This window comes from Natator depressus, chromosome 9 (genome assembly GCF_965152275.1).
Source record: "Natator depressus isolate rNatDep1 chromosome 9, rNatDep2.hap1, whole genome shotgun sequence".
In the NCBI taxonomy this organism is placed as follows: domain Eukaryota; kingdom Metazoa; phylum Chordata; order Testudines; family Cheloniidae; genus Natator; species Natator depressus.
In genome coordinates, this window is record NC_134242.1 from 53,761,863 (window position 1) to 53,784,393 (window position 22,531).

At 42.7% G+C, this 22,531-nt stretch overlaps 1 protein-coding gene across 1 annotated transcript in view; it reads left to right on the plus strand.

Annotated features, from left to right (window-relative positions):
* UBXN7 (UBX domain protein 7) overlaps nucleotides 1–22,531 on the plus strand; it is a 157,569-nt gene that overhangs the window by 10,815 nt on the left and 124,223 nt on the right. The window contains exons 5-10 of the mRNA XM_074964193.1: nucleotides 2,514–2,626; nucleotides 8,777–8,923; nucleotides 9,290–9,380; nucleotides 11,323–11,450; nucleotides 13,339–13,732; nucleotides 14,603–14,682. Of these exons, the coding sequence (XP_074820294.1) occupies nucleotides 2,514–2,626; nucleotides 8,777–8,923; nucleotides 9,290–9,380; nucleotides 11,323–11,450; nucleotides 13,339–13,732; nucleotides 14,603–14,682 (953 nt within the window). The remainder of the gene's footprint in view (nucleotides 1–2,513; nucleotides 2,627–8,776; nucleotides 8,924–9,289; nucleotides 9,381–11,322; nucleotides 11,451–13,338; nucleotides 13,733–14,602; nucleotides 14,683–22,531) is intronic.

Genomic DNA, 22,531 nt, shown 5'->3' on the forward strand with positions numbered 1-22,531 from the left:
CTGTTTCCACAAAGGAAGATGTTCCAAAATGTTTTTTGACACATCCTTACAATAATCCAAAGTGGAATGGCCCATGCTGGTGCATAAAAAGTGGACTCTACAGCTCCATGATCACCAACATGGGTCAGCTAGGTGGAATGCAACCTTTTGTCTGTTACTATGGTGTGTGTTACTAAAAGTGATTAATATTGCAGGCAATGTTTAATTCTTTCATATCCCTATACTAAATGTCTGAGAATCTGGAAGCATTCCACCATGTCAACAGTAGCTCTTGAAGAAGGATATATGATCCAGTTACACATTCTCTCTCCTCTAACTTAATAAAATTCAATAAAAATCCATGAATACACCAAAAGCTTTTTTCACCTAAATGAAAGCTGGAAACGTAATAGTTAAAGTCTGACACTAATCTGGCCTTTAATGTTTGCAGATATGTTTCCAGAGGCAGCAAAATAGTGATATTTACAGGTACAGGAGGCTTCTATACTCTGGTCCACTGTCCACTTGCTTGTGTGTAGTGGAGAGTTGGCTGACCACATGGCCCTGGCTCCCCATTTCCAGCTGCTAAACTGCATAAAATACTTTGTGAATTTGCTTTTTTAGGTAAGCAATTGCTGTAATTCCCCCAAAGATTTCATGTGATCACAGATGGGCATGCAAGGTGGCCTCCATGGTCATGAATGGGAGAGGTGGTATCCACAGGACACTGTTTTTCAAAGTGTGGTGTAGACTATAGAAAGAGTTTGAGAACCTCTGACCTATAAGAGGTTGCAGTAACTAAGTCTATCAGTGAAAGGATTTAATGTTAAATGTCAGGTTTCAGAGTAGCAGCCGTGTTAGTCTGTATCCGCAAAAAGAAAAGGAGGACTTGTGGCACCTTAGAGACTAACAAATTTATTTGAGCATAAGCTTTCGTGAGCTACAGCTCACTTCATCGGATGCATTCAGTGGAAAATACAGTGGGGAGATTTCTATACACAGAGAACATGAAACAATGGGTGTTACCATACACACTGTAATGAGAGTGATCAGGTAAGGTGAGCTATTACCAGCAGGAAGGCCGGGGTGGGGGGGGGGGGGAGAGAAACCTTTTGTAGTGATAATCAAGGTGGGCCATTTCTAGCAGTTGACAAGAACGTCTGAGGAACAGCAGGGGCAGGGGAGGAATAAACATGGGGAAATAGTTTTACTTTGTGTAATTGACCCATCCACTCCCAGTCTTTATTCAAGCCTAAGTTAATTGTATCCTGTTTGCAAATTAATTCCAATTCAGCAGTCTCTCGTTGGAGTCTGTGTTTGAAGTTTTTTTGTTGAAGAATTGCCACTTTTAGGTCTGTAGTCGAGTGACCAGAGAGATTGAAGTGTTCTCCGACTGGTTTTTTAATGTTGTAATTCTTGACATCTGATTTGTGTCCATTTATTCTTTTACATAGAGACTGTCCAGTTTGGCCAATGTACATGGCAGAGGGGCATTACTGGCACACGATGGCATATATCACATTGGTAGATGTGCAGGTGAACGAGCTTCTGATAGGGTGGCTGATGTGATTAGGCCCTATGATGGTGTCCCCTGAATAGATATGTGGACACAGTTGGCAACGGGCTTTGTTGCAAGGATAGGTTCCTGGGTTAGTTGTTCTGTTGTGTGGTGAGTGGTTGCTGGTGAGTATTTGCTTCAGGCTGGGGGGCTGTCTGTAAGCAAGGACTGGCCTATCTCCCAAGATCTGTGAGAGTGATGGGTCGTCCTTCAGGATAGGTTGTAGATCCTTGACGATGCATTGGAGAGGTTTTAGTTGGGGGCTGAAGGTGACGGCTAGTGTCGGTCTGTTGTTTTCTTTGTTGGGCCTGTCCTGTAGTAGGTAACTTCTGGGTACTCTTCTGGCTCTGTCAGTCTGTTTCTTCACTTCAGCAGGTGGGTATTGTAGTTGTAAGAATGCTTGATAGAGATCTTGTAGGTGTTTCTCTGAGTAGTTGGAGCAAATGCGGTTGTATCGTAGAGCCAAGCTCTACGATAAATGTGAGTTTCAAAGAATATTCTATTTATGTGAAGAAATATCTGATTCTGTCAAAGGGGTCCTTTGATGTCTATGAAGGTGAGGGAACCGGTGAAAGATCAAACCAGAAATATTTTTGGATGTAGGTCAATATTTGAAAAACAGGAGCCTAAAGTTAGACTACTAAATCCATATCTGGGAACCAGAATAAGTTGCCTGATTTTTCACAAGCAGATCCCACTAATGTGTACATTTTACAAATCAAAATATATTTAAATCAATGAGAGCTGAGTGTTCAGCACTTCAGAAAATCAGAGCACTTAGTTGCCTTGTTATGTATTTAGAATCCTCACTTTAGGATCCTGTCTTCAAAAAAAACTTGGCCTGTGGACTTTGTAACCTTTTAAAATGATTTCAACCAGGTGAATTTGTATGCAGGGAATGGGGATGAAGGCACTGTAATGCACTGTTTTGAGTATTTTGTCTAATTCAACTCCTGTTCCTCCTGGGGCTGTATAGTTCGACAGGAGCAGGAGCTGCGGAATGGAGGTGCAATAGATAAGAAACTCACTACCCTTGCAGACCTCTTCAGGCCTCCTATCGATCTGATGCACAAAGGCAGCTTTGAAACGGTAGGTTTCTGTCTGTATTAATTGGGCATAGCTTGTAAGCCCTACATCAGCATGCATGTCCAAATTGATTTATAACATGATCATACAATAAATTACAAGAAAACAGTCTGCTTCTAAATATTGGCAGCTAGCACTTGCATGTGGTAGTAATTTTATGAGTTGTATAGGACTGATCTTAGCAAGTAGTAACTGATTTCTAAAAAGGGTGGGCTTGTTATCCACTGTTCTCTTCCCTGGCCCACACTCTTTTCTTTTTTTTAAATGTGAAGTTGCACAGATGCCACTGGTGAAAGATTTCAGTGCATGAGTGAAGCTGACCAAGATGGAAGAATCCTAGTTGTTTAAATTCAGGAAAGATGCTGTGGCTAAAGGTTTTCTTTATAGGTGCTCTGGGTACCAGATGTCTGTGCAGAATCATGATCTTTCTGCGCAGAAGCGTGGTGGTGACGGAAATAGTATTCCACAGATCAAGTATCATCATCATCAATATTGTCCTCGCTCTTCCCTCTCTGAGGAATTCCAGAGCATTGTAATTGCCTGGTTCTCCTGTCTCACAGATCAATATTTCATCATCAGTATTCCTCAGTGCTCTTCTCTTCTCCCTGGATGCACTGAACCTTTGAGAGGGGATGAGGTAGCACAAGGAGAGGTATCTAACTGCTTCCAAGTCTACACCTCCACTCACTTGTGACCTCTGCCTCTTTGTTCAGTTTTACAAGTGTGACTGCATCTGGCATCTCACCCTGATGTCCCAACAACTCAATTGTAATGTGGGAAAGACTAGATGGTAAGCTTATTGGGGCAGGCACCATCTTTTTTGTTCTGTTTGTACAGCTGATCCATGACTAGGGCTCCTAGAGGAAGTTATTTTTCCCCCATCCCCAAATCACTCTCCTGTCCATCAGTTAACCACTATCCTCGCTTCCATGTTCTTTGTCATCTTCGCTCTTTTATGTTACTCCTAAGCCTGGGACAGCCTCCTTCCTTTTGTATACCTGATAACCACACAGTTTTCTAGACCTTCCTCAAAACTCATTTCTAGCTAACTACAGCTCGGGCACAACTAGCTAATCCCCCCTCCATGTACCTGACTACATGATACATTTATGAAATCGAGTAAACCTAATGTGACAGTTCTAATGGTCATAAGCTAAAGTTTTTGCCTCCAGAAATATCTAAGAACAAATGTTTCGTACTGATTATGCCCTCAGAACTTGGTATTATTTAAACAAATATTTAGATCATTTGTTCTTGTATTAGATGCTAAATTCCTCAGTGGCGGGGCCATAGCTTATTGTGACATTTACACAAAAGATAGCAGGAGTGGTAGTATCCACTCTAGTTAAGGTTGTATGAGCATTTCTATTCAATCCCTTATTTTCAATCATTCAGATTTTTGTAGCTCATCTCTTTGGGCTGAAATTTTCCAGTTTTCATCTGCAACTTAAGTTAACTTACACACTTCTTAATGTTTTTTGAGGTTTTCTGTCATGACCAGTTCTCATTTTTTAAATACATGTAGAGAGAGGGAGGGGGAAAAAAGCTTTTCCAACTATTAAAAAAAATACAATTTAAAAAATTGCAACTTTTTGCACCAGCCATTCCTCCACCTCTGGTTTAAACTGTTATGGATAGAAAATTCAATTTTTGGCATTGAAAGTAGCTTTTGTTGAGGAAAAATGCCTTTGAATGTTCCAGTGAGTATTGATGTGTCTTTGATCAAGTTATGACCCATTTTTCATGTGATCAGTACACTTTACGTAGGGTTTATTGCTATCTGCATGTGGTTTACTTGGCTGTATTGTGAGGGTGTACATAGGTTGAGGCAAGGATTCTGTAAGAGACCTGATTTAGTCCTGTAGACCAATGGTGCTCAACCAGTAGTATGCATACCTCTGGGGGTACGCAGAGGTCTTCCAGGGGGTACATCAACTCCATCTAGATGTTTGCTTAGTTTTACTACAGCCTACATAAAAAGCACTAGTGAAGTCAGTGCAAACTAAAATTTCATACAATGACTTGTTTATACTGCTCTGTATACTATACACTGAAATGTAAGTATAATATTTATATTCCAATAGGTTTATTTTATAATTATATAAAAATGAGATGGTAAACAATTTTTCAGTAATAGTGTGCTGTGACACTTTTTTGTATTTTTCTCTGCTTTTATAAGGAATTTGTTTTTAAGTGAGGTGAAACTTGAGGTATGCAAGACAAATCAGACTCCTGAAAAGGGGTACAGTAGTCTAGAAAGGTTGAGAACCATTGCTGCAGACCTTTTAAAGTAATAGCGGGAGCTGCTGTACACGAACACTTAAAGGTTTGCAGGTGAGGGCTCTCTGCAACTCGTCATGTTTGTGGAAAAGGGCTCCTCAGTAAACAGGACGGGGGATTCATTCTTGCAGATCTCAAGAGGTCCATGGCTCAGAACATACTACTAACAACAATATGTTACAGTCCTAAACAGCTTGAAACCACCCCCACCTTTCTTTTTAAATAACTAGGAAATTCCACACACACCACAAGCCTGTGTTGAAAGCATTAAGATTGCATGTTTAAGCACTGAAGTGTCTCTGAAACTGTAGAAAGTGTGTGTTGTGTTTGAGAAATAGTATGTGAGCAAGTAATAGTCTGTAATTGCATGCCTTATGCACAAGGAGGCAGAATTTGAGATTATTCATACATTCTCATTGGCATTTCCTGACTCTACCATATTCAGCCTTGCAACTAATCTTTTTTTCTTAATGTAGACTTCTGCATGGAACAAACAATTAAAATGGAGTTGAGCCCATGCACTAAACCACTGCGACACTAAATATTGTCTTTGTACATGGACCCAATTAGGGTAATGAAATAGAGGAGAGGTGAAATGAGGCACTTCATGATAGGAGTTACTGTAGAGTACTTGAAGGCGAGGGAAATATGCATGAAGAGTGTAAAGATGGGAATTGGGAGGCGATTCAGGGACAGATCAAGGGGTTGGGACTAATAAGAGGAAGGCTTAGTCATGGTTAAAAGGAGCGTTGAGTTCTTGCTGAATAGCTCTTGAGGATCATAAGTGAACACTTGGTTTCATCCTACTCCCAAAAGAACGCTTTTGTATGTCACAGGCCTTTTGTATGTTACTACGCCCACAAGCATTGTAGGTGTAATTAGCAGTATCTGCTCATGATACACATGAAGCTGGCATTGCTAGGAATCTGGTGGTCAGGATTCAGAGCATTCTTAGATGTGTGTAAGCAACTAGCCATGTGGCACCTGGTTCTGAACTTTTAATGAGTAAAACGTTTATTTGAACCTTAAAAGTGTGCCGCTTCTTTCAAAAGCCTAATAAAAAATTATGTTGTAGAGCTCAATGTTGTCTTTGTGTCCATATCAAATACTGTTAGTTTTTCAGGTTAAAAAGATGTCTTCCAACTATCAGTCTTGCTCTAAGTCAAGTTTGGGTTTGTTTATCCTCACATATAATAAAGGTTCTGATGTCCTTTAATCTTGTTCAATCCCATGAGTCAGTGAATTTGTATTTGTGTAACTTAATTAGTAAAATACTTATGAATTTCTGTTTCTAACAACAACAAATACAGAGCTATAGGGCTGTTTGGTATAAATGGAACACCAAATATGACCAGCTGTTTGGATCAACCAGTTCAGACTCCTCCTGTTTCACTCTACCACATATGAACAAGAGAACTCTGAGAAGATGCTGTCTTTTTAAATGTGCAACTTTTCTTCTTGGTCACATTCTCTCATACATTGGACAGGCAGCATGGTCCAGTAGATGGGGCACCAGACAGGGATCGGGGACTGGGGGCTTCTATTTCTGGCTCTACCACTGACCTGTTGTGACCTTGGACAAGTCTGTGCCTCTTTCCTTTCCCTTTTGTGTCTCGACTGCAAACTCTTTGAAACAGACAGTCTGTATTTGTATAGCACTTGGCACAATAGGGTTCCAATAAATAAATAAACTTGATACTAGTTCTAGTTAGTTCAGTAATAAAAAAGGAGTCATTCAGAAATATTCATCACATTATTAAAGTAAATAGTGACTGCTATTGAACTAGGTCCAAGTTTTGTAGAAAATTCAGGTACTGCAAGTCATTTCTGGGAGTCCAGTGCTTGTCTAATGCTGTAAACTCAATTTTTATTATAAATAAAGGTAATTGCAAGAGTCTTACTACTTGAAAGTACACAGTATGAAATCTGATCAGTTTTAAAAATGAGTTTAAAGTAATTCTGGCATTACACCTGCCCTGAAGCACTCCCCCCTCCCTCCCTTTTCTCTCCCCTGCCCCTCTAACCCCCCACCCTCCCAATCAATCTCTGTAGACTTATTTTTGTAAATACAGAGTATGGGTTTTTCTTGTTCACAAACTTTAAAGGGGAAAGTGACTATATTTGGGTGGGAGGGGAGTGAAACTGATTATACAAAACGCTGGCAAATACACACAAAAGTAGAAAAATTAGACTTTTTCACACTTTGAGTCTTTTTTTAATAGTAATTTAGCTATATGTAACGAGTAGGAGAGAAACTGTGCAGACAGAATAGACTTCTTAGTTAGTGTCCCTGTAATCCAGCAGAGTTGGGTGTCAGAGCACAGGACTGGAACCAGGACTCTTGGGTCTAAATATACATTCTGATATGGATTTTCCCCTGAGCCTTGGGCAAGTCATAATTCCAAAAATTAGACATCCAAATCTGTATTTCGGTACTTAAATAAAAGGCTTGTCTCCTTTGGAGCTGGTGAGCATATTGAAAAATCAGGCCACTTACTTAGATTCGCCTTCTGTTAAATAGGTGCCCAAGGAGTGTTGTGAGGATTAACTAATGAATGAGAAGCACTTTAAAGATAAGTACTGAAGTGCTCATTATGTGAATATGCAAGAGTACTGGCATATCCTACGTGCACCTAATTTCTGTATGATGTCCTTTCAAGTGAATGGAAAATCAGGCCACAATTGGTCTGTCGTCTGGCCAGGCAGAAATCTTATTACCTAGGTGTTTAATGTTAGGTCCTGTGTACAGTAAGTAAACTTGAACCAGCTTTCCTTAACATATACAGGCCCTAACTGAATTACCAGTTAAATGAAGTATTAGCATTGGAATGGTAATACTGAGGTTTTAAATTTACAATTCATTGACATGAGTGGGTAGACAAGACAAGAAACTTCATTCAAAAAGTTAAAGCTTAGGTTCTGAAGAAAACAGTAAAATCTGGTGAAATACCCTAAACCTTTGAATTTTCTGTTTTCCCCCCTTGTGAGTAATGCAGTTAGTGCAAACTCATGTAAGTAAATCTTTTTTTTAAGGAAAGTTCATCACTATTTCCAATCTATCCTGGAGATATGAGCATTCCTGCTTTTGATAAAGCCCTCTTTTTTTCAACAGGTTTGACAATTCAGCGATCAGAATTACATTCTTGATCAAACTCCTACCATTAACTTGCAACCAACCAATCAGACAATGCCAGCTTTGTGACTCAAACCAGTAAGATCTCTTCCTGCGACTTCAAACCCTCCCATCTCTTTTCCCCCCTCACCCTTCCTCCACTTGCAGTCTGAATGAGCATCAGAAAATGACTCCTGATTTGGCAGTCACACCAAAATTAAGTTTAACAACATAAAATCTAGAAAAAATGAAGAGTGGAAAAAGGGGGCTGTTGTGTAAATACAAGTCCCCAGTCAGTAGCTTTAGCCTATTTACACAGAAAAAGGGTCCACAGGCTTTCCTTTTGAGTAACCAGGTCTTTCCTCTGCTATCAGATGTGACTCACTTCACTCTGTTTTCTCTGAACAAATGGTTAATTCAGATTTTTTTTCCATTTTCAGTCTTTTGCTTCTCAAGTTGCTTCCTTTCCCTATCCTTCTGGGCTTGCCTTGTTGATCTCAGTTAACCAAAGTGTGATTTTTTTTTTTTTATTTTTTTTTTTTTTAATACATTTAGCCAACTTGAACTGCAGTTAAGCAGGTCTTCTAGCCCTGCCCTTTGTTTGTCAGGTGTTTGAGGATGACTTTTGCTAGTCCTGATCATTCTTTCTACTGTAAAGGGGTTTTGGTGAAGCCTGGTGCACAAATCAACCCATCGTTGCTGATATTGTTTCTGTCTAGCCTTTTGTTTTTAAATAATGTATTATTTCTGTCTGCTTGAAGGCCAAAGAGTGTGGTCAGATGCAGAATAAATGGCTCATGATTAACATCCAGAATGTGCAGGACTTTGCATGCCAGTGTCTTAACCGTGACGTCTGGAGCAACGAGGCTGTGAAGAACATTATCCGGGAGCATTTCATTTTTTGGCAGGTGAGAGGCTAATAGAGATACATTGAAGATAGGAATTGATGGGAGTGAGACAACAAAAACAAGCCTCTTGTAATTTATAAACAAAACAAAACCCGGTGCTCTCTAAGAACTGCCAAGAAAGATGGAACTGTGGATTTAATCTCAGATTACCAAAATGAGTGTATATTAAAACAGTTTTAAAAGCCATGTGTTCAAAACTAGGCTTTTTGGGTCTATGACCTTTCTACGCTAATAAAATCCACATACTAATGTTTGGAAGAGTTAATGGGAATTGTGTACTTACAAACTGTAGAGTATATGGTAAAATAAAGACACATTTTGTTCAGTTTTGAGGCATTAACTTTTTTCAAATGTGGTGATCTGTAGGTATACCATGACAGTGAGGAAGGACAGAGATACATACAGTTTTATAAACTGGCAGATTTCCCTTATGTCTCCATTCTGGACCCGAGGACAGGTAAGAGAAAGGACAATATATATGATCTTCAGACAGACTGCTGATTGTAATCTGGAATATTTAGTTCTGCTTGTTTTTGGCAGTGCTAGTTAATATGGGTTAAAACATGTAAATTACTTTGTAACATTCTAAAGGTCTGTACACAAACAGCAGCATTCTCTGAGAGGTACTGAAGCCGTTAAAGATTTTGTGGACTAAAAATCTAACAAAAGAACTAAATGAATAAAAATTCAAGTTCTGCACAAATTTTGCGTAGTGACACTTGATTTCAGTTTAGGTTGCTAACTTTATCTATCCATTTGGAAAACAAAATTGATAACACTTCATGGCCAAATCATGAACTGGCTTTGAAGTGCCCTTTAAAGGGCTAATTTAAACCATGTTATAAACAAATATTTCTTTACTTGTGGTATTAAAAACACCTTAGGCTGTTAAAAGTGAAATAATTTTAAAAATCTGTTCACTCACTAGTGGTGCTCTTTGTTTACTATTTTCATTTCTCTCTGCTTGAGTGATGCAAATCTGAAGTCAGTTACTTACTTTTAGGGTCTTAGTCTTGAAACTGACCTGAAGAAGAGCTCTGTATTGCTCAAAAGCTTGCCAGTTTCACCAACAGAAGTTGGTCCAATAAAAAATACTCTCACCCACCTTGTCTCTCTAATATCTTGGGACCAACACTGCTACAACAACGCTGCAAATCAAAAGTTAATGTCATAGTAGCATGTTAGTCACTACCAGGAGGCTCAGAAATTATTATTTTAGTCACATCTTAATTTTCAAATAGTGCAATATTTTGTTTGTTTGCTTTTGGCTTTGACCTTTTTTTTGGAATGCTACACAAAATAAATCTACTGGCTTTTTGGGTTTTTTAAGGTCCCCAAGGAATCTTCTGATTCTCTTCCCTTCCCTCCAAACCATTACTGGTCCTCAATTTCTTCATACTGAATTATTGGTTTCTGTAATGAATGCTGACCTGAGATTTCTTACTGCTTGATAACAATAAAAGAATCTGCATTACCGAAAGTCGGGCTCGGATAATGCTCTTGACTTTTATGTACGAAGGTTATACGTATAACTAAGGTTATAAGAGTAACTTCTCTCTAGTGCTCCTTCCAAAGGGACTGAATTGCAGTTTACTTAGGAGCCTTTATTCCCGGTGGGCCGAAGCCCTTTGAGAATTCCAAACCTTGCTATTCTGTTTAGAACTAGTCACTTAGTATGTGGCTATAGGAAAACCAGGTTCTGATATCTACTCCCTTCCCTTCACTGGCCTTTTCATTGCAAGCTTAAGAAAGACCTTGCAGTTGTATTAGGATTTTTCCATTTAACCTTCTGTTGTATAGAATTAAGCCTTAGTTTTGTTTGCTCCTCCAGCCTTGTAATCTTCCCCATTTTTTTTTTAAGGTAGAAAACAAATAACTGTATATTGTAGTGAGTTACATTTATGGAAAGAGAGCTCGCAGATGGGATGTCAGATCCATCTAGGCAAAAGATTGAGTTATGCACATTGAAGAAATCTTAGCTGTGAATTTATTTTCTCAAAACTTGAATTTTAACATTCCATTCATTGTGTGTGGTATGCATACATTCTTGCATACAGGAAAGAAGCCATTACTTCTGTTGTGATGAGCACTTTAAATGGAGACTGGCTTATACCTCTAGCTTGGTAGGGCCAGGAATGAGGCTCTTTAGAAGGTGTGAAAGCTTTGGAGAAAAGGAACTGCTGACCTTTAGTATAAAAACGGTGTAGGGTCCTCCATAAATCCACCCTTGCCTCCTCACCACCTCATCAGTTTTGCAGACCAAAATTGGACCTTTATAAAAACTAATAAGCATTATGTGCTTTAAGATAGATTTATTTTATGCTCCTCGTGGCTAAGCAAAAATCTCTTGAGGGTCCCCCTCAGTGAAATGCAGTCCAATGTTCCTATGTGTTTCATAGGCCAGAAATTAGTGGAGTGGCACCAATTGGATGTAACTTCTTTCTTGGACCAAGTGACTGGTTTCCTGGGTGAGCATGGGCAACTGGATGGACATTCTACCAGCCCTCCCCAAAAATGTTCCCGCTCTGTAAGTATAAGGCCTTGTGGGTAGGGGGAGGGAAAGAGGAAAACTCAGCACATTGTGTCTGGTCCAGTAGAACCTCTCACCCCTCTGCATGGGAAATACAAATAGACTTGTGTGAACTAGCAAGTGAGTAAAAACACAAAACATGCAGATAATGCATCAGAGAAAGTACTTTCTCTCCTTTTTGATCAGTAGTTTTGTTTTATTCGATGCTACATAATCTATAGTATTTGTTACAAATGTAATAGCCATAGTAATGTGAGCTTTCACTACAGCACTTTGCTGTTAAAATTGCTAGGTAGAAATGAGAGGTTTGGTGGATGTGAATTCTGAGGTGTAAATATTAGAAAGGGTGCACTATAATTTAAATGTTGTTTATTTGATTGATAGTATGGGGGTGGGGAAAATGTTTGTTCTTCTCTGTAGTTGGGTTTTCAACCATCTGTGGTATCCATAACCTCTCAACCCCACACCTCCAAATAAAATAAGAACTAAGTGGTAGGGTTGGTGTCTTGGAAGGACGGACTGAAAATAAAGGTGAGAGGAAAGTACAGGTACTTGGTACTAGTGCTTGTTCTCCCACCACCTGGTTCACTTGTACAGTTTTCTAGAATACAATAATCCTAAAAGGAAGCTTTTTAAAAATACTCATTGTGACTTTAATGTCATGCAAAATGACTTTCAGCAAGCTAATACAAATTTCAGTACTGGAGTTAATTCATGAAAAGTGTAGAATGCATAATTTCCTGTTTAGATTACTTAATCTCAGTAGAATTGCCTCTTTCAAAATGATGACGCTTCTTTCACTCTTTACACAATTATTTTTCTTGCTAATTGTACCCCAGACCTGGATTCTTACAGTTTCCAGAGTTTTTTGTGAGCAACTAAACTAAAACCCAAGCACCTTGCTGTAACTTGTGCAGTAGTTTTGTTTGTGTCTTTTTGAGTGATTCTTCAATATAAACTAAGCCGTGATGAAATTTGCAAAAAACAAATTGAAGGGGTTGCAAGCAGAGGATAGAACCAAACTACTGAGTGATCTGGAAAGACTAGGCTGGCAACTAAAGAAAACTTGGGATTAGAACTGTCAACTCCTATGCCCTGAGAGAGGGAGAGATTCATCCAGCAGCTGCACAGATCACATTAAAAGAGTGGTCCCCACACTGGGGCACAGCCCCTTAAGGGGGTGCAGAGGAATGTTCGTGGGAGGGGGCACTACCCACCCTCTCTGCCCCCAGGCTGCAGCCCTGCGCCCAACTGCAGACCCTCCCCAGGCCACCCGCCACTGACTGCTGGCCCAGCTGCAGCTCTGGCCCCATCCTCAGCCCCCTTACCTCCGCACCTTCCCCTCTCCCAGGAGCCCTGGCCATGGCTTCCGACTGTCCCTCCTAGGAGGTGGGAGGCAGCAGAGATAAGGGAGGGTGTTACATGAAAAGTTTGGGACCGCCACATTAAAGGGAGCTTATTACAACTTGCCTCTTTATTATAGACCTTTTAGTACTTTTCCATGCAGACAAATACTGTAGCTGCAATATGGAAATCAAGACTGGACAGTTGGAAGAGTGCAGGTGATCCACCATATTATGAAGGTTTGGGAATGATTGGAATAGACAGTACTCCATGATCAGCATTGCTTCAGAGAATATAGTGGAGTGGGGGAGGGGGAGATGTCAATTGTGGAGAATTTACGTATTCCTCAAAAAGGAGAAATACAGGCTTTAAAATTGTAGAACAGCTGGCTGCCACACCATTTAATCATTACACACCTATCAGATGTTACCTGAGAACCCTTTGTTAAAGTCCTCTTAAGTCCTGTTAAAATATTTTGCTTATTTGTTGTTTTTTGGGTTTTTTTTTTTTTTTGTTTCTGTGTTATGGCTACATCAAACAGGAGAGCCTCATTGATGCTAGTGAGGATAGCCAGATGGAAGCTGCCATCAGGGCCTCCCTGCAGGAGACGCATTTTGATTCCTCCCAGGTCAAACAGGACAGCCGATCAGATGAGGAGTCTGAATCTGAGCTTTTCTCTGGAAGTGAGGAATTTATTTCTGTTTGTGGCTCTGATGATGATGATGAGTCCGAGAATCCTGCCAAGTCTAGGAAGTCTCCACACAAGGACTTGGGGTGTAGGAAAGAGGAGAGCCGGAGGCCTCCGCCTGAGCCCCCCACAAGGACTGATCCTGGAACAACATCAAACCATCGAGTAGTGTCCTGTATTGATGCAGGGATACTGGAGGAATCAGCTGACAAGCCTGAAAGTGCAGTGGAGGGATTGGATGTGAATGGTGAGCTTTTCCCCTTTAAACGTAACTTAAATTTTTTTTAAAAAAAGCTTTGCAACAGGCTTTTTATATTATCAAGCATGCTTAAGTCCTAATTTTAAAAACACCTTTTTGGTCTTTATCCTTAAAGTTTGCCGTTTGGACACGTCCCTCTACTTTCAGCAGCATGAAATGACGTCACAAACGCCAAGAACTGTTAATCACTGAACTGTAATCTGAGTTTCTATTGGTCTGAGGGCCCATCTATATTAGAGAAATTGGCATTTGTGTAATGTAGATGTGCGTAGTGAGGCTCACACAAGTTAGGTACGCTGCACAAATGTAAGTCCATTTTGCACTTATGCAGCATATCTGCACTGGTGTGGTTGTATTGGTGCACGTTTTCCTAGTGTAGATGGACCTCAAAAGTTCTACACCCCCACACCCACACCCTGGCTTGCTCTGCTGGTAGGCAGTAGGACTACAGCAGTTTTCCACAAGACAGTGCAGCAATGTTCAAGTAGAGAGTGCACTAAAGAGAGGGGAATGGCATCAGTTTGGCATGCAAATAGCTATGATGTCAGCAGAGGGCTGCACCTTAAATTCCCTTTGCTGTGGTTTCCCTGTGGAGATGGGGGGGAAGGAGCGGTATCAGTCACTGGTTTTAACTTAAAAAAAAAAATAATGAAAACAGGGATTTTGATTAAAAAATACATGTAACAGAAGTTCATCTTCATGGACCAAGCTTTGCAGCTCACCTTTAAGACTTTTGTATGTGTTAATTTCCACTCACTAATCCTCTTCTCCCTTAGAGTGAAGTACACCATCTAAATGTACAAAAGAGCTCAATTCAGATGCCCTGTTGTTAACCTGTAGCAATTTACTTTACACTAGGACCAAAGGCACAGCTGATGCTAAGGTATCCAGATGGAAAGAGGGAACAAATTTCACTGCCCGAACAAGCTAAACTTCTGGTAAGTGAAGCTAATTGGAGATCCTTGTTTGAATGGAAGAGAGCTGAAACTAGAAAATACTTTTTTCTGATGTCACTATGAAATTAGACTTAACCAAATATGAAAGTGGTTGGTATACATATGGAGAGGCTTGTGCTGTCAGGCTATGAGGCTTCTTTCTTGCTATATAACTATCTTTCCCACATTACTCCTGAGGGCATTCTGCTCCAGAAAATTTAAAAATTCTTTGCCAAAAAAATTATGCACACAATATTTTAAAATTCTGCAAATTTTATTTGTCAAATAAATGGGGAGGCTCCAGCATGGAATTGGGGAGCACAGGGCACTGGCTGCACAGAGGTGGGAGATCACTGTGCAGCCTCCCCCGGGTCACTGACTCAGCAGTGAGGCTGCACCGAACCCTGATGCAGCATAAAGACTGGGCCTGCCCCAGAAACACCCTTGGGTCCTGCACCACTGCTTCAGGTTCACCAGGTTTGGGAAGGCAGGCTCAGCAAGGCAGGATCCAAGTATGAAGAGGCTTAATGTGGGGGGATCCAGGTGTGGGTTGAGAGGGTTCTGTGTGGGGGCAATCTGAGTGCGGGCAGCTCAGAGGGGGATCTGGGTACAGGGGGATCTGGATGCACAAGGGCTCGTGGGGGGGGGGGGGTTCCGGGTGCAACGGTAATGGGACTCTGCAGGGATGTCCAGGTGAAGGTGGTTGGGGCTTGGTGGGGGTGGGGGTCTGGGTGTGTGTGGGGGGGGTAGAGCTCAGCGGGGGGTCCAAATGCAGCTGGCTAGGGCTTGGTGGGGTGGGGATATAGGTGTGGCTGGCTTGTCTAGGTGGTCCAGGTGCAGGGGAATGGGCTCATTGGGGGGGGTGTTTCTGGGTGGGGGGGTGAGGTTTGGTGGGAGAGTCTGCATATGAGGGCAACTGGATGCACGGGGGTTGGGGGAGCAGTTCCCTGTACAGGGATCCCTGCAGCTGAGGAGCGATGGGTGTAGGAAGCAATGGGGGGGAAGGAGTTTGCAGAGCTTCCTTCAGCTGTGGGATAAATCTGGGGGTGGGTCTGAACTGGCCCCAGATGCTATGCAAGAGAAGAGGAAGTCCCATCATCCCCAGCCCAGCCAGGACTAGCAGTTGAGCCCGGCGCAGGGTAGAAGCCACCAGCCGGGTCTTCCACAGTCCCGCCTCTTGCCCGACAGTGATTTACCTCTCTGCCGGCTGCCCTAGGCCTCTTGAAACATACTCCTGAGGAGGGTCACAGGACCACTCTTGTGGCTGCTGTCAAAGTCAGATTCAGGACTCACATAATTTGTCAGATCACTCTGTTTATTAGCAAAGCGCTTTGCTAATGCACCCAGATGTGAGCCCCTCTCTGAGGCTCAAGATAACTTATTTATACAGCTAAGCCAAAGCCAATTTAACATAAGAGACAAAAGAAAGCAGAAACTGACAAATATACATACATATCTTATTTGCATACTAACATTTACCAATCTCCTAGCTCAGTAGGAGCTCTAAGTTAATTAGTTTGAGGACCCATTGTCTCACACTCCTTAATATTTCTCTTCCTAACAACTATATTTCAACAAACCCCTCAAGAAGCATTTCTTTAATGAATTATAACTTCAATATAATTCATTCTACTTTCACAGTCCCTCCTTTTTGGTCAAGCTACGCAATGACCAACAATGAGTGGGTTCCACATATCAATCATTCTTTATCTCTTTGTTCATCAGTGATATTTAAAATCATCAAATTAGCACTCTGGTTTGGGGCAGCTATCTGTGTAGCATGCCTGACACAATTTTGGATACAACAGGAAAGTAACTGAAAACATACAAAAATTATTAGGATTCCAAACAGGAGAGTTAGGGCTCCCTGAAACAACCAGTTTCCTATGCCAGAGAAATTGAAAAGGTTACTTAGCCACTTCCATAAAGAACTTGGCTCTTCGTGGGGAAGATATGCGATTTGTTCTAAGTGGCTAGCACGATCTGTTACCTCATTGGTGTTGTCTGGTATATACACACAGCAGTCTTTTCCAGTGAGAGCACAAGTCCCTCCTTTTGCCGCCAGCACTATGTCCAATGCCTGACGGTTTTGGAGGGCCATCTGTCGGACTACCCCTGTTTCTTTGGCCAGGGCTCTTAAACTTTCTCCGGTTTCATTTGCCATTATTTCAACTACTGCTTGTAACCTTAGGAGCCTTTTTGCATGATGTATTACTCCCCCTAATGGTATTAAGGAACCGCCAATGGCCTCTTCCCAGGTTAAGGGGCTTATGTTATTTACATACCATTGGGCATCTGTTAAGTCCTTTCTTTTTTGCCTGAAATTGCGGAGGCGTTCTCGAGGGAAGGTTCCTAGCACTTGGAATTGTGGGAAGAGTCGGGCGGGATAACAGATTCCTGACCAATTAGCTGGTAGTACGGTATAAGCTCTGGTCCCACACACCCAGTGATGGCCTATTAAGGCCAGGAAGGATCGGTTGCACCCATTTGTCATATAGGTGTTTGCAAAGGAGGAGTAGTATCCCCCAAAGGGTACAGGGTAATTCTCCTTACAAGGAATGGTGTTATTTGCATGACATTGAAAGATTGTATTGTTTTCACTAAGGTTACTGTAGGGGGAACATGAGTGATTTCTCTGTTTGATCCCAGGTTGAGAAAAAAATTCATATCTCCATACCCGGCCCACCACTTTTTAGTTTTGCTTGAATAATCCCATACACCATTGGCCACAACGGCTTTTCCCCAGATCCAGCCCTGTCCCATTACACACCCAACACCAGTGACCTTTTCCCTCCACCACACATATCCATTTAGATGCATTTATTCCCACCGCTTCCCAAGTGTCATTGCTGTTCCATATTTTGTTAAACGGACAAGGCCCTCCAGTCAGGTCTGGGGACTTGAGTGGGATAGCCAGGACAGGAACACCAGTTTGAGAGTGGGCTAGGATGTGGCTGCAGACCCAGCAATTAGAAATATTAAGGGTCTGAGCTATCCACACCTGCTGCTGGATAAAAGAATTGTCATCGTGGTCTCCCCAGACCATAAGATACCAGCAGCCGAGGAACAGGCAGAGGCGCATGTTGGAGGCAAGGCTCTTCTGGTTCTGACAACCTCAACTGAGGGAACCGCAGTCACGGTTTTATGCCCACCAGGCAGTAGGCACTAGGCTCGCTACTGCTTTTTTTTGTTTGTTTGTTTTTTTGTTCGTCGTCTGCTTCTGGCAACCCTTACGAGAGCGTAGATTGTAAGGTATTGCAGACTGTTCCTCTACGTCGTCTTCTGGAGTCAAAATTGACTCTGCGTTGTTCTGAGGTGGTGATTGGTTCTCTGGGGATGGTGCCTTCTTACACTGTGAAGCATGTATCCACTCTGCGATGCCAGATAGTTTAACAGCCGTCTGTGTAGTAAGCAGTACCTGATGAGGACCCTTCCACCGGGGCTCCAAGGCGTGCTTTCGATGATGGCGCCGTACGTAGACCCAATCACCTGGCTCGAGGTTGTGGCAAGCATCGGAGGTGGGTTCCGTGGGCCAGGCGACTTGAACCTGTGAATGGAAGTGACTTACAGCTTGCATTAGTCCCTTGCAATACTGAAGGAGCGCACTGTGAGTCAAGTTCAAATCTGGAACGGGAGTAATGGTAGTCATAGCTCACATAGGGTGTCCCATAACAATTTCAAAGGGACTTAATTTATGCCTTTGGGATGGAGTGGATCTCATGTCCATAAAGGCTACTGGCCAGCTTAATCCTGTAGAGTCACAAATTTTAGCAAGCTTATTCTTAAGTACACCATTTTGTCTTTCAACTGCACCTGCACTCTATGGGTGGTAGGGACAGTGCAACAGGTGTTTGATATGCAATATATGGTCCAGGTGTTGAACAAATTGTCCAGTAAAATGTGTACCCTGATCACTGGACAGAGTAGCAGGAATTCCCTTAAAAAGAAAAGGAGTACTTGTGGCACCTTAGAAACTAACCAATTTATTTGAGCATGAGCTTTCGTGAGCTACAGCTCACTTCATCGGATGCATACTGTGGAAACTGCAGAAGACATTATATACACAGAGACCATGAAACAATACCTCCTCCCACCTGTTAGCCGATGGCCAAGGATGTTTGGCAAGGATGTTTGGTGAGGTGCCAGCTATGCCCGTTTTATACCATCCATGACTTTAACCGCTAGGACGCACTGTCCCTTCGTGGTGGGCAGCCCGGGCTAGGCTGACGGATGCCCCAAGGTCCTAACCACCTGTGACTTTAACTGCTAGAGCTCAGAGCTCCTTCGCAGTGGGCAGTCAGGATTGACTGACAGGCGCCCCAAGAGTTTGCCCCGTGGAGGCGGCACAACTCAACACTAGGCTCTTAGTACTCTCACCTAATGGCCAGGCTTTATAGCCAAAACGGCTGAGGTTCTTTAATTGTGTTGGCTGCTTTACAGTAAACCAGAGAAACAAGTCAGGCTTATGCACAAATGGTTACCAAAATTTATTAAACTAGATTCTAATCATGTGGTTACAAAATTGCTAGTGCCTACTTATTTAAATGTAGAGATGTTACACACACAAACAAGTTACAAAACTGAAGCTACAATCCCAAAGAAAGAAAACAAAGTATAGAGCTCTATTTCAAAATATGTGTACACTAAAGATAGGAGATCAGGTGTGGGTGCTTCTTACCCTCCTTGCATCTCTCGATTCCAGCGGTGCCAAGCCAGGATCGGTCACTCAATTCCACGGAAAGACGAATAAGGGACAAGGCTTAGGGACCCTCTTAGCTGCAGAAGCCTTGGGAGGCTGTCACTTATCTGACCAGCAGATAGATAGTGAAAAGCACTCAAAAATCATGGTGCTGTAGGTCCCCTACTTATACCTCTGTACTCCTTTATTCTCTTTCTCATGCCAAATTGGGGCTGGTCTGTCTGGGCGACGCCAGCTCTCGCAAGAGTAGTTTACACTTGCAAGGGAGAGAAACAATAAGTTTCGACTACTGGACATTCCTTTTATTAGGGTAAATATTTTCCCACCTAGGATGTTGGTGTGTGTGCATCATGCTATTTAGTAGGGGCTAAGAGCCATGTCTATCACAGCGCCTCTGCCTGCTGTGAGCCTAATCGTTGTATATGTTCCCAGAGGCACATTGTAGCAGCACACCTGTGCTTCTCACAGCTTCAAAGGCTGTGCTGGAATTTATGTTAAGTGCCCTGTTGTTTTGGCTTCCGTTTCCCAGCAATGCTGGTCTGAGGGGGGGCGGAGGGCTGGCTGTCTGGCTACACCACCCCACTCTCCTGCTGGTAATAGCTTATCTAAAGTGATCATCAAGTTGGGCCATTTCCAGCACAAATCCAGGTTCTCTCACCCTCCGCCCCCCCCCCCCACACACACAAACTCTCTCTCCTGCTGGTAATAGCCCATCCAAAGTGACCACTCTCCTCACAATGTGTATGATAATCAAGGTGGGCCATTTCCTGCACAAATCCAGGTTCTCTCACCCCCCTCCAAAAACCACACACACAAACTCACTCTCCTGCTGGAAATGGCCCAACTTGATGATCACTTTAGATAAGCTATTACCAGCAGGAGAGTGGGGTGGGAGGAGGTATTGTTTCATGGTCTCTGTGTATATAATGTCTTCATCGGATGCATACTGTGGAAACTTCGTTAGCTACAGCTCACTTCTGCAAGCTCATGCTCAAATAAATTGGTTAGTCTCTAAGGTGCCACAAGTACTCCTTTTCTTTTTGCGAATACAGACTAACACGGCTGTTACTCTGAAACCAGGAATTCCCTTGGCAGGCATAATATGATTGAACAAACATTTGGCAACAGACAGTGAGTCAGCCTTGCAACAAGGAAAGGCTTCAATCCAACCGGAGAATAAACATACCATAACCAATATAAATTCATATTGTTGACACTTAGGCATTTGTGCAAGAATGGTGTTTGAGGCAGGCCCTGGAACCCCATGGCCACTTTTACAGGTTTACCAATATTATGGCTTTGGCAAATGGTACAGGCTGCACAGTGGCGGGCTGCAAAAGAGCTAAAATGGGGGGCCCACCATCCTGTCTTTGTTACAGCAGAGACCATCCCCTCCTTTACGACATGCGAAACACCGTGTAGCAGGGCGGCCAGAGATGGGTAGAGTGAAAAGAGGGCTACAAAGGTGCCAGTAGGCGAGCGCCAAAAGGAATCGGGATGTAGAGAGCAACCCTGGGCAACCCAGGATTCTCTCTCGGTTTCTAGGGCAGAGTCTTGGAGCAGGGTGAGGTCAGTGAGGGACCAAGAGGGTAAGAGGAGAGCGGAGAACAAGGGAATCAGACATTTCGACTAGGCACGCTGCAGCAGCCACAGCACGCAGGCAGGGGGGGTAAGCCTTGGGCAACAGGGTCTAAAGTGGAAGAGAAATAAGCCACTGGGCGGTTCTTTTCTCCGTGCATCTGAGTGAGAACTCCAGTGCACACCCAGATTGTTAGTGGCAGAAAAGGGTAAAAGGCTTAGAATAGTCAGGCAGCCCTAAGGCAGGGGCAGAAGCCAAACCCTGTTTGAGGGAAACAAAGGCAGAATTGGCCTCAGGGGGCCACGGCATGGGGTCAGGCACAGAGAATCGAGTGAGTTCCTGGAGAGGTTTTTCAAGGGAGGCATATTGGGGAATCCATTGTCTGCAAAATCCAGCCATGCCTAAAAACTTCCGGACCTGGCGTGGAGAGCAGGGTCGGGGAAAGCTAAGGATAGCTTGGACGCGGGTGGGAGAAAGTGCACAGGAACCCTGGGAGAGGAGAAAGCCAAGGTATGTGACAGAAGCTTGATAGAGTTGTAGTTTAGAGCGAGAAGCTTTGTAACCCTTATTTGCTAGGGCAGTAAGGAGCACTAAAGAGTCAGTTTCAGAGGCAGACAATGAAGGGGAACAGAGGAGTAGATCATCTACATATTGGACTAGTGTGGACCTGGATGGGAAAACAAGGTCAGCAAGGTCTCGGGCTAATGCTTGGGGAAAAATATGACGGGCTTTCAGTATACCCCTGGGGCAGTGTGGCCCATGTGTACTGTTGCCTCTTGTAAGAAAGGGCAAACAGGAACTGGGAGTCAGGGTGAACCAGGACAGAGAAGAAAGCAGAGCACAAATCAACAACAGTAAAATGAGTTGCATCTGGTGGGATAGAAGCCAGAATCTTTGAGAGAGGCAAGTTTTGATTCTGTCCACCTGTGATTTGCCTCTTCCCACCACTGCATGAAACAATCAACCTCTCCTTTTGCCAATTTAGTTTTAAGTTGGCCGAGTTTGTCTTTTAAGACATCTACTCGGTCTTTGTCCTAAGATCCTAACAGTGGCCACTAAATTTTGGGATTCTCCTGAGTTAGCCTTTTGCATTCCCATACACATCTTCCCCGCCCCCGAGGTCAGCCTTTTGAAGCCATCCCCCACCCATGTCATGAGGTTTTCTGTTCATTAAAACACAACAATGCTAGCACCAAGACAAACACCACAGACAAACAACACAAAACATAGATCCATGGTATTCTGAGTTATTCTTCCGCTGGCGCCAGCTTGCTTGTAGAGTCTAAAAACAAAAGAAACAATTTCCACCCCCCTGGTTGGGACAGATTATTGCTTAATAATAATACCACTTTCTTTTACAAATTTCCTTGCTAATTGCAGGAAAAACAGAAGAATTACCTCCAGGCCGTACTTATTTTATTCTATAGTCAGGCTGTTCTATAGTCAGGCTAGTGAATTACCCCACTCACTGAGCATTTATGAAATTCATGAGGTGGAGTACCTCAGTTTCCCCTCTTGTGCAACAGACCATGTTTGCAATAGTTTCTCTGCTGTACCAAGCTATAAGTTTATTC